Source organism: Capra hircus, chromosome 3, assembly GCF_001704415.2.
Source record: "Capra hircus breed San Clemente chromosome 3, ASM170441v1, whole genome shotgun sequence".
Taxonomy (NCBI): Eukaryota; Metazoa; Chordata; class Mammalia; order Artiodactyla; family Bovidae; genus Capra; species Capra hircus.
In genome coordinates, this window is record NC_030810.1 from 12,831,464 (window position 1) to 12,842,774 (window position 11,311).

The 11,311-nt window shown below is 55.4% G+C and overlaps 1 protein-coding gene across 2 annotated transcripts; it reads right to left on the reverse strand.

Annotated features, from left to right (window-relative positions):
• FHL3 (four and a half LIM domains 3) lies at positions 3,683 to 11,311 on the reverse strand. Of its 2 annotated transcripts, none has more exons than XM_018041960.1 (6): positions 11,114 to 11,311; positions 6,093 to 6,266; positions 5,830 to 6,004; positions 4,846 to 5,015; positions 4,547 to 4,733; positions 3,683 to 4,420 (listed from the first exon to the last, which is right to left on the reverse strand). In XM_018041960.1, the coding sequence occupies exons 2-6, from the start codon at positions 6,246 to 6,248 to the stop codon at positions 4,266 to 4,268; spliced, it is 843 nt and encodes a 280-aa protein (XP_017897449.1). In that variant the 5' UTR covers positions 6,249 to 6,266; positions 11,114 to 11,311; the 3' UTR covers positions 3,683 to 4,265. The 2 variants fall into 2 exon arrangements, with proteins under 2 accessions (XP_017897449.1, XP_017897457.1); XM_018041968.1 differs by lacking the exon at positions 11,114 to 11,311 and adding an exon at positions 9,765 to 9,788.

Genomic DNA, 11,311 nt, shown 5'->3' on the forward strand with positions numbered 1-11,311 from the left:
TGAGTAGCTGACGCGCACGGATGGGAGCTGATGAACCGGAACTTGAGTCTCCAGCTCAGTGTGACCTGTGACAACGTTTTTCCCTCAGTAAAATGGGGATGATCGCAGGTTTTTTTCCTTTCCTTTATTCTTTTCTTTCTCCTTCCCTTCCTCTCTTTTGTTATGTGGAAACAACCTAATTGTCTATCAGCAGTGCTGCGTGCGTGCTAAGTCGCTTCAGTCATGTTCGATTCCTTGCGACCCTATGGACCATAACCCGCCAGGGTCCTCTGTCCAAGAGGTTCTTCAGGCAAGAATACTGGAGTGGGTCTCCATCCCCTCCTCCAGGGGATCTTCCCCATCCAGGGATCAAACCCACATCTCTTATGTCTCCTGCATTAGCAGACAGGTTCTTTACCACTAGTGCCACCTGGGAAACCCAAGGGACTGGTTAAATAAAATATAGTGCATTCAAGCAGTAAAATACTATATAACTGGAAAAAAAACCCGAAACAAGTCTATATGCCCACATCTAGCTGGAGAAATGAAAACCTATGTCCATATGTGCAGACATGCATAGCAGCACTATTCATTATCAACAAAGCTGCAACCCCCAAAGTCATTAACTGGTAAATATACAAACTAAATATGGTGTATCCATACAATGGAACATTATTCAGCAATAAAGGAGTGTTACAATATGGATGAACCATGAAAGCATCATGTTATGTGAAATAAAGCAGACACGCAGAAAAAAAAAAAAACACACACACACACACACAATTAGTGGACGTCCAGATGGCAAATCTACAGAGACAGAAAGTAGGTGAGTGGTTGCCTGCTGCTAGAGGTGAGATGGGAAGGAAATGCAAAAGCAATCTTTTGGAAGTGATAGAAAAATTCTTGGAAAAGGAAATGGCAACCCGCTCCAGTACTCTTGCCTGGAGAGTCCCAGGGACAGAGGAGCCTGGGAGGCTGCTGTCTATGGCGTTGCACAGGGTCGGACACCACTGAAGTGACTTAGCAGCAGCAGCAGCAGCAGTAGCAAAATTCTAAAATTGAATTGTGGTGATAGGTGCACAAATCTATTAAATTTGCTGAACTCAACTGAACTGTACCCTCGAATGAATTTTATGATATGTAACATACCTCAATAAAGATGTTTAAAAAGTCTATATGAACTCAGGTGGAGAGAGGGTCATACAGAGTGACAACAACTAGAGGTACAACAGTTTATATAAAAATAGACATGCAAAGAGATTATTTCCAGAAAGATATCCAAGTAACAGTAAACCATTGTTGTTTATGAGGAGACAGACTGGAAGCTCTGGAATGTGAGGGAAATTTTTCTTTGTATATGTCCAAAGTATATCATGAAAAATTTTCCTAAACATATATATCTTTCAGTTTAAAAATACATTTAAAACTAAGTATGAAAATACATATATGCACATGCTTGCTTAACAAAAAAGAACTAGGTCATAATATATGAAGGAGTTATTCGTAATTTACCTTCTTCTTTTGATATTCTTCAGTTTTTCTACAATAAGCCTGAATTGCTTTTTGTTTTCGAAAATTTGAAAAATAACAGAGAGAATGACGTTTGTCCTGCTTGCTCATGAGGTGTTGTGAAGGTTATATTAGTGTCTAAAAATTTAAGCAAGACCTCCAACTTAGGGATAGGACCCCCAGATACAACAAATTCCCAGAAATTTTTCTGCCCTTCTGGGAGAGAGGTAAGAAACTCCTCTTCTGGATTGCAGAGACTCAGTGTGTGTATCTTTTGAGGTTTGGGGTGGGGAGGGTAAAGGTTTGGGATTTACCTTATTTCATCACATATGAGACACTATCAAGCGTTAACCCCACCATTATTTTATGGTCGATTAAGAAAGAAAGAAAAATTCTTTTTTTCAGTTAAGCTATGTCACATGGTTGATTATATGGTTGCATCTGGGTTTCTTAGGTCATAAATCTGACAAATGTTTATCTTGAAATCAATGACCCATTATTGTACTTGCACATCCCTTTCCTCTTAGGTGGGTGGGTCACCTAAGCACCATTCACCTGCTGCCTTTCTTCCCCTGAAACCTTCTCCTTCCTCACTCCTTCAGACCGGTCACCAAGTCCTGTCTTTTCCACTCCAGCTGCCACCTGTCTCATTATCTCTCACCTGGACCACTGCACCAGCCTCCTCCCCAGCCTGCTCGTCTTACCCCTCCAATCCATTATTCACTATGCAGCGATATCTCGCCCCTGCTTAAAGACTTCCACTGCCTGGTTTACCCACAGGGTGAGGTCTGTTTCACTTGGCTTTCAGCGTTTCATGACCTGGCTGCTGCCTGCTGCCTTAGTCTTTTGGCACTTCCTCCAAATGAAATTACTTGCTGCTTCCTCAAAATACACCATATGTTTTTTCAGGCCTCCAGGTCTTTGCATTAGCTGTTTTCTATGCTTGGACTACTCTTCCTCGGTAAGTTCTTTACTGAACATGTAGTTAAGTGCCGGAGGCTGAGTGTGGAGGGGTGAGCAAGGCAGGCGTGAATCCAACCCTGAGAGGCTGGTGGAAGAAAGAGACGAAAATGTCAACATACAATTATTAATGATAAGCACACATGGTGGGCTGGGCATTCATCAAGGTTTGTTGAAAATGTCAAAGTTTAGGATTCAGATTGATCCGGGAAGGCAGCGTGGAAAGTAGAACCCCGGATCTACCTATTTCGGGAACTTGACAAGTAGAGTCGCCACTTCTGTGAAACGGAAAAACGCCCGCCCCATAGAATTTCGGAGAGGATTTCATTTTAGATACATATAATCACGCGGTTCTGCCGGCCCGGAGGGCCCCTCCCCCACTGGGCGCCGATGGTCCGCCCACCCGCCCGGCTGGGGGTCCCCCACCCGGGGGGAGGCCGCGGGCGGGACGTCAGTGGCTCAGCCCGCGCCGGCCGCCAAGGCGCACGAGTCGGGCTCCGCCAGTCTAGACCGCGGAGCCCACACCGCAGGCCGCCGAGAGCGCAGGGGCAGGGGAGCCGGACGCCGGGAGAGGGGAGCAGCGCTCCGCCCCATCGCCTCATTTTGGGGGACAGCCCCCCCGCCCCCCCACCCCCGGGCTCATTCCCGCCCCCGCCCTTGAATCACGGTGGGGCGGGGCCATGACCCATTCATGCCGGGAATCGGATCCAGATGTTCCCGCGGCGCGTGCAGCTGCGTCCTTGCCTTTTTTGGCAAAAAACGTGCAGCCGCGAGCGGATCCCGGGCCGCCTCCGCTAATCCTAGGAAAGAGGGGGAAGGGGGCTGAGGGTCTGGGCTCAGACTCGGGATTCGCACTGGATGCTCCGTGGGGTTCGTGGGGGGGCTGTTAAGGGAGGGGAGTGACTTGTACCTGGCGGAGAACCCAACACCAGCCGCCCCCGCGCCGGCTCCGGTCCGCAAACTCCCTAAATCCCTCCCTTCCTCACTGGAGGAAAAAGCCCTTTGCCAGCAGGCGGGGGAGGTGGAAGGGAGGCCGGCTAAGCCAGAGAGGGACGGTAGCGGCGGCGGGGATCCCCTTTCTCGGGAGAGATTTCCCACCCCGCCTGGAAGCTTCCTTCTGTCCTGCAGGGAGGAGGTGGGAAGAGCCTCCGAAGTCCCTAGCTATGCGAAGGAACCTTCCTTGCCCCTCCACCCACCTCCGCCCGCTCCCCCTACCCCCAGCCAAACAGAGGCCTTCACTTTCTCATACTGCTTTATTGCAGAATCTGAAACAGGGGGGCAAGCCAAACCCACCCCCTGCCCATCTCTGGGCAAAATGGAGCTGAAATGAAAAGAGAAAACACTCACAACACGGGATGGGCAAAAACCTGTACCCTGGGACCCCCTAACCAGTGCTGCCCCAGACAGCCCCATCCTTGGGGATCCCAGTGGGACAGGGGTGGGAGCGTCAAGCCTGAGTATATTTGACTTTTGAGGACCTCTCAGGCACCCAAAGGAGACCTAAAGTCTTTGTAGACAAGTCTACATTGAAGGGGGATTGGGTCCCAGAGCCCCGATTTGGGGAAAGGGCTTGGTCTGGGAAGCAAGCCCGACCCAAAGGGAGAGGACAGAGTTCTGGAGTTCAGATTTGAGGAGGGGATTTGAATGATGAAGGCTCCGGGAGAGCCCAAGTTTGGGGGCCCTGGGTCAGGAAGTACCAGATTGAGGACGCTGGAGTGGGGAGGCTGAATCCTGGAACCCAAGGGGAGCCCCAAACTGGGGAAAGGCTGGGTCCCAGAGGCGGTCTGGAGGAGGAGCCTTAGTCCCGGAGCCCTGGCTCAGGGCCCTGCCTGGCTGCAGCCTTGGCACAGCACTTGGTCTCCGTCCGGCACGAAGCCCTGACCCACCAGGGAGGTGGAGCAGCGGGCGCAGGAGAAGCAGCTGTGGTGCCAGTGGCGGTCTTCGAAGGACACATACTTGCCTCCACCGAGTCCTGGAGGGAGGCTGAGGATTAGCGCTGCCGTCTGGAGGGCGGTCCTGTCCCTTGGCCTCATCGAGACCAGATCCCCTGCCCCCCGCCTACACCCGACCCACTCGGTCTTTGGACCCCCTGACCCACCTGTGATGGGGCGCTTGCAGCTGCTGCACTTGGGTGCAAAGAGTTCTCCAAAACAGGTCACACAGTAGGGATCGTCCTCTCGGGAGGTGAACTGCTGCCCTGCCAGGGGCGTCTGGCACCCAGTGCAGACCAGGCATTCTCGATGCCAGGGCTGGTCACGGTATGTCACGCCACCCTGTGTCAGCGTCTGTGGGGGCAGCCTCTGTCAGCAGGGGGGGAGGTGTGGGGATTCCCACCCCGCAACAACAGAGCCTTGCTCACCCCCTCCCGAGTGCAGTGGAGCTCCACGCCGCCCCCACCTTGCTGCAGCGGGCGCAGCGAGGAGCAAACTTGTTCTCATAGCAGGGCACGCAGTAGTGAGCGCCCTTGTCGGGCACAAAGGAACGGGAGCCCAGCGGCTGCTCACAGCCGCTGCACAGGAAGCAGTGTTCATGCCACGTCTGGCCTCCGTACTCCAGCTTCCGGGACCCTGTGGGGGACAGGGGTCCCGTCAGAGGCTGTGTCCCAAGCTCCTGAGTGCCACCCTCTGCTACCCTCCAGGAGGGTCCCTGCTGCTCCCGCAGCCTTGAAGGTGGTGTCCATGCATTTTCACCAGGGTCCCCACCTCGTATGTTGCACATGCTAACTTTCCCCCAACACCAGACATGCTGGCTGAGCATGTGACCTGAGGGTTTGGCCTAAGTGAAGTCCTCACATGTCCCAGAATATGATGACCTCAGCTGCTACCAGGCCTCCAGGTGATGGGCGCGATGACTCAGTGTATGCTAAGCAAGCCCTTATACACCAGATGTGATAGTGTGAGCACACACACAGAGACCCCATCTACGAGGCAAGCGAGTCTAACGTCTAGGACATGATAGATTCAGTACATAGGAAGCCCCGCCATATCCTCATCATGCCTATCTCCATGTTCTAAATCCTCCCATTCTATCAGCCATGCAGGTCACCACGTGTTAAGTCCTCTATGTATCTGTCTTTTCTGTCTTTGCACACAAGCCCCAAGGCAATAAACACTGACAGTCTCAGTACACTGTGTGTGCCAAATGCGTTATTTCCCCAGGTGTGTGTCATGCGTGTCAGTCCTTGCACGTGCTAAGCTCCAAAAAGCAAACAGGCACAACAGATCCTGCACACAATTTCCAGGAACCCGTGGCACGGGCGGTTCGTTATCAAGCCTCATGCCGACAGGCACGCCAGTCCCACGCACATGCACGGATGCTACACAGATGCCAGGCAAGCCAGTCCCACACACAGCGAGCCCCCGGGAGCCCCTGGGAACATACCGGGCATGACGGTCTCCCCGCAGGCAGAGCACTGCGAGGAGAAGGCACTGCAGTAGCAGTCGTTACAGAGCAGCTCGCTGTCCTGGCAGGTGAAGGGCTCATCGGCTAGGGAGCGCTGGCAGCGGCAGCAGCGGAAGCAGCCCTCGTGGAAGTGGCGGTCTTCGTAGAACAGCTCCTGGGGGGAGCGTGGCAAGGGTGCTGGCACATTTGCCCCCTCTTGCCAGCTTCCACCCACTCCCTGCCCTGCGTGGTCCAGTCCTCACCCGTGAGTCGTGCCCAATCAGCTGTTGGCACTCGGCACACGTGTTGGCGAAGGTGTTGTCATAGCAGGGCACGCAGTAGGGGCCATCGTCGGTCTGGATGTATTTGCGCCCATACAGGGACTCGCTGCATTTGGCACAGTCAAAGGCTTCGCTCATGGTGGCTGTGAGTGAGCCCTGTTAGAGGCACAAGGTGGGGCAGGGGTCACCCCGAGGAGCTGTGGCTTAGCCACACTGCCTTAAAAAAAAAGAACAAGAGACTAGGCATAGGAAATGCCAGGTCAGAGCAGATGGTGACGGGGAATGGGTGCCTCTGGGAACACAAGAGTCCTGCATGTTTATTTCTGTATTTAACGTTGGGGGTTAGGGGGTCAGGAAAAAATCAGGAAGCAGAAGTTCTTATCTGGGCCCTGGCAGAACTGGGGGGAGGGGGCTTTTCCTGGGTCAGTGACTCATTTCCTGCCCCTACATTTAGCCTGAATTTAGCCTCCACTGTCTTTACTGTCTCCAAAAGGGTGTAGGAGCTGGGGCAAAGAGTCACCCTACCCTCTCCCATATGAACAGTACTCTCATCGGCTCCTGACTCCCAGGAAGGGACATACCCAGAGCCTTGGAGTGGGGAGCTTTGGGATGACAATGGGGCTGTTTGCACCACCCACCCCCCTCTCCCTGCCTCAATCCCATTCAGGAAACAGCAGAGTGTAAGAAGGATGCTGGGCCAGTGAATGGTAGAGGTGGAGGAGGCTGACGGGAGAAATGACATTGGGCCTCCCTTCCCAGGAGAATCCAGCAACAAGGACTTCAGAGGCTCAGCCCAGGTTTAACCAGGAAGGAAATCCTGCAAGCTGGACACAGCCAAGCTTCCCCAGCTGGACCCTCTGCCCTCACCCCACTCCACTTCCCTCTGCATCTCTGGCCACATCAGCCTGGGCAGCCTTGGCCGGCAACATCTGCAGCAGCTGTGACAGCACAGATGGCCAGCTGTCAGGTCTTGCCAGCAACAGGGGAGAAAAAAGGGAAACGAGATGCTTAGGGACAGAGAGGGGAACAGGGGATGACACAGCGTGCCCCCTGCCCTCTCTCCTGCTGGGCATCACTCCTGGCAGTGCCTGCAGAACCCTAGAATCTTTCCATCCCCTGGGTCATTATTTCCTTCCCCCTGCCTCTGGGAGAAGACAGCCTATCTCCAGCTTTTCTAAGGGTTTGGGGCTGGGGGAGTGAAAGGCGAGAGAGTGGGAGCCACTGAAGACATTTCCTCTCCAGTCAGGCCCCCTCTAGGGTGGGGAGTCAGGCAAGGGGGAGCACGGAGAGCTGCTGCTGCAGACACCCAGCCCCCCACCAAACCTCAGACACTTTCCATTTTCTCAGGAACAAAGCATGTTTGTGGGATGAGGTCATCCACACAGCTGCCTCTGCAGCAGGAGCTTGGGGAGTAGGGAGGATTAGGAAGTGGGGTTCCTGGTCCCTTCTACTGCCCCTCGTTCCCATCTCAAGCCCTAAATTCAGAGCTCAGCACCCCAGCCTCCTCCATCAAGAAGCCTGCTCTCTGAAGACTGGGATCTTGGGTGGAGAGGAACCACCAAGAGCCTGGGAAGGGGATCTTCTCACAGCTGCAGATGAATCTGAGGAGCACACAGGGACCCACCAACCCACTCCCCCATTAGACTCCAGGAACTGGCAGTCCCCAGAGCCTGGCCTGGCTCAAGTTAAAGGAAAAGCCCGCCTTTTCTCAGCCACCCCCAGCAGGAAATTCTAGCAACAAGCGTTGCTCAGACTCTAGGCACCAGCGGATGCCCCAGGCCTGGAGGGCCTGGCTCTTCTGAAGGGGTGGCTCGAGCTCACAGCTACCCTTCTGTCATGGGAGGACACTCAGTTCATACTCCAGGCCAGGAGCCACCAGGGGCTGGGGTCTTCAGAGCGGAGACTCCTGGGCTGGGAGCTATGCTGGAGGGTGGAGTCCACTCCCCACCATTCAGGCCTAGTTTCTTCTGGCCCAACATCTGAGGGTGGCCTGGGCTGCCGGCCACTGGGCAGCAGGGGGCCGCACAGGTGGAGAGGGGCTATGCATCGCTCCGGGAGAGCCCTGGACCTTCCCTTCCTTCCTGGCTTGGCCCCCGGCAACCACCTTCCCAGGCCCAGACTAGTCCTAGGTCCGCCCCCTGGGAGGCAGTCACCACTCTGAGACAGGGGCACCCCAAATAGGCAATGGGCGTGGCTTCGGCTTCTCTCCCAGAATTCCCTGGTCTCCTAGTCTGTCCAGCTGGGCTCTGATGAGGACAGAGTGAAGGGCACTCTCAAGGCCCACCTGTCTCTGCCCTTTCTCTGCCCCTCCCCCCTCCCCCCTTCCCTGGCAGGGCTGGGGAGCTAAAGGGAGCCCGTCTTGTATTCCGCCATGGCTGGTAGGGGGGTGCGGGGGAGACTGCTCAGTCTGCCAGATGGCGCTCAGCCGCTGCCCCACCAACACACACACCCCTACACCTGACTCAGACACCCACATCTGACACCTGCCCACAAACTAGCAGCTCAGAGTGGCTGGTTAAATGGCTGCAGCATGTGGTATGCAAAGGCCTGAACTGTGAAATATAAACTTAGGTGATTTCGAGCAAGTCACTTAGGCTCCTTCAGCTTGTTTTCCCATCTAATACTACCTCCTCCCTCCTAGGGCTGTTGCCAGACTTGGATATGATGAAAAAGAAAATCTGATGATACCTGGAAAGCACCTGGGAGATACTAAGTAGTCAGTAAATGGTTGTTCTTAGTTTTTATTGATATTATTAGCCCCTTACTCATACTGGGGTCAGACTACAGTTTCTCAGCCAGGCCTGGGTCAGGGGGCTGGGCTGGGACTTGACCTTGACATTCTCAGGGTGGGCCTGGGGAGAAAACTTTTTAAAAGGGAACCCCCCAGTTCTGCTGGGGAAACTGAAGAGGCCCAGGCTACGGGGCTCACTGAGACCAATGGGGCAAGTCTGACTCCAGTGAGCATAATTCTGAAAGCTCCAACATAGGTGTGCAGGTATACACGCCTGCATGCTCTTTTGCCTCTGACAAGCCCACCCACCATCTATGCATACACGCTAAGTCACTTCAGTTGTGTCTGACTGTTTGCATCCTTATGTACTGTAGCCCACCAGGCTCCTCTGTCCATGGGATTCTCCAGGCAAGAATACTGGAGTGGGTTGCCATTCCCTTCTCCAGGAGATCTTCCCAGGATTGAACCCGTATCTCCTGCAGCTCCCACGTTACAGGCGGATTCTTTATGGCTGAGCCACCAGGGAAGCCCCTACCATCTATCAGATCACACATAAGGCAGGCAGGATAGGGTATCATCCTCACTTTACAGCTGAGTACAGAGGCCAGGGAAAAGGCAGAAGCATGCCCAAAGTCTCAGGTATCAGAGAGCCCAGGTCCCCTGCCTCCCAGCTGGGAGCCTTTTCTGATTTCCCTAGAAAAGGCGGGGGAGGGGGTGGTCAGCATTTAAGAGCAGGGGGACAGGAGATGCTGGGTGATGTCACTTGTACAAGAGCCTGGCTCTTCTCCCCAGCTGCCGGCCCTGAGACTGGAAGACATCCAGAAGTCTTTCCAAGTACCCATGCCAACCGCTCAACCCCTTTGCCCCCCTATACCCCCCACTGTCCATGAGGATCCTGGCCAGGTCCCACAGCTGTGACTCACAATCAGAACTGATCCCTCCTCCCTCAGTTTTCAGGAGATGACAAGGCACTTGAGGGGAGAAATCAAACTCCCCCCACCTCATCCTTGCTACCAGGCATCAACCCCAAACTCTTCATTCTCTTCTCCCCACCTCCTTCCACCATGGGGCCTGGGAGTCAGAGCAGTTTGGGAGAAGGGGGGTTGGGAAGCAGGATCCAGCAGCTGCTCTGGGGACAGAAGAGGAACAGTTCATTCACCCCAGGTCCCCCAGGGCTGAAGCAGAGCGTCCAAGATTGGAGTTTAAAAATAAGTTGGGGCTGTCTCCAGCAGTGTGTGAGGCTCCCTCTTGGTGTCTTACTGTCTCAGGTCCGCTGCCCCATGTCGTCGCCTCCCAATCTTTCCGGGCCTGAGTCCTTCGGGGTCTGTCCTGGAAACTGTCACTGTCCCTCCGTGACATCTGTCTCTCGGCGTCTAACTCTGCTCCACTCCGGACGTCTGTGTCTGTACTTTCAGCAGCTGTCTGTATGTTTCGTGTCTGTATCTCTTCTCTCTGTACCTCTGACACGCTATTTCCCAACTTCAGCGTCTGTGGATTTCTACCTCCGCTCACCCAAATCTTGGCATCTCAGTGTCTCCACAGGGTGGAATGTCTCGGTCCTTACCAACGGCCCTTCTCTATCTCAGCATCTCTGTTTATCTGAGTGTCTCTGCCTCCAGTCTCTGGATGTCGCTCTAGGCCTCTCTGAGGCTGGATGACCACAAGACTAATGAAGTTTAAGCTCCGGGGCCCTTCATTTGCGCTGAACCCTCCAAGGCCCTAGACCGGGCCGACAACACATCTGGGGTCACTGCATGGTTTTTTCCTAAAGTGCTCCGCTCCACAAAACCTGGGCCCGTCCCAAAGCCTCGGGTCTGCCTCCTGGTGACCTGCGCCCCGGCCTCTGTCCCTGTTTCGGGTATCTCTGCACCCTCCGGTCTAAGCTCGCCGCCGCTCCTGTCCAGTCTCGGTCTCCTGCTCCCACCGGGCTTTCTGGAAGCCAGTTTCTTGAACCCTCTCCCTCGGTCTCTCTCGATTCTCGCTTTTCCATTGGAAACTTGGCCCCCTCCCCCGCCTAACTCGCGTAGCAGCCCCCGCCCCGGCCAGGCGGCCCGGGGCGGTGAGGTCCGAGGGGCGCCCCCGGGGATCTGCGTCCGCGCGCGCCACCGGCTCCAGCGTGTTCCCGGCGCCCGCGGCCGGACCCAGGCGGGACCCCGGGGCAGAGGGCGGGGGCTGCGTCTACCCTTAACCCCCGGCTGACCGCCTCTCCCATCCCGCCCGAGGGCGGGGGCCGGGAGCGCGGATGGGGAGCCAGGCGCGGCGGGGAGCTCACCTCGAAGCGGGCGGCGGGAGCGGGGCGCGGCGCTCACGCGCGGGGGCGGGAAGATGGGCAGCCGGGGCCGCGTCCCTCGGCGGCTCCTACCAGCGAGCTGGGCCGAGCCGGGGCCGAGCGAGCAGCCGGCCACTCTGCCGGCGGCACACGGACTGTGTGGGCGAGTGAGAACGCGGCCCCAATCCCTCCCCGAGGAAG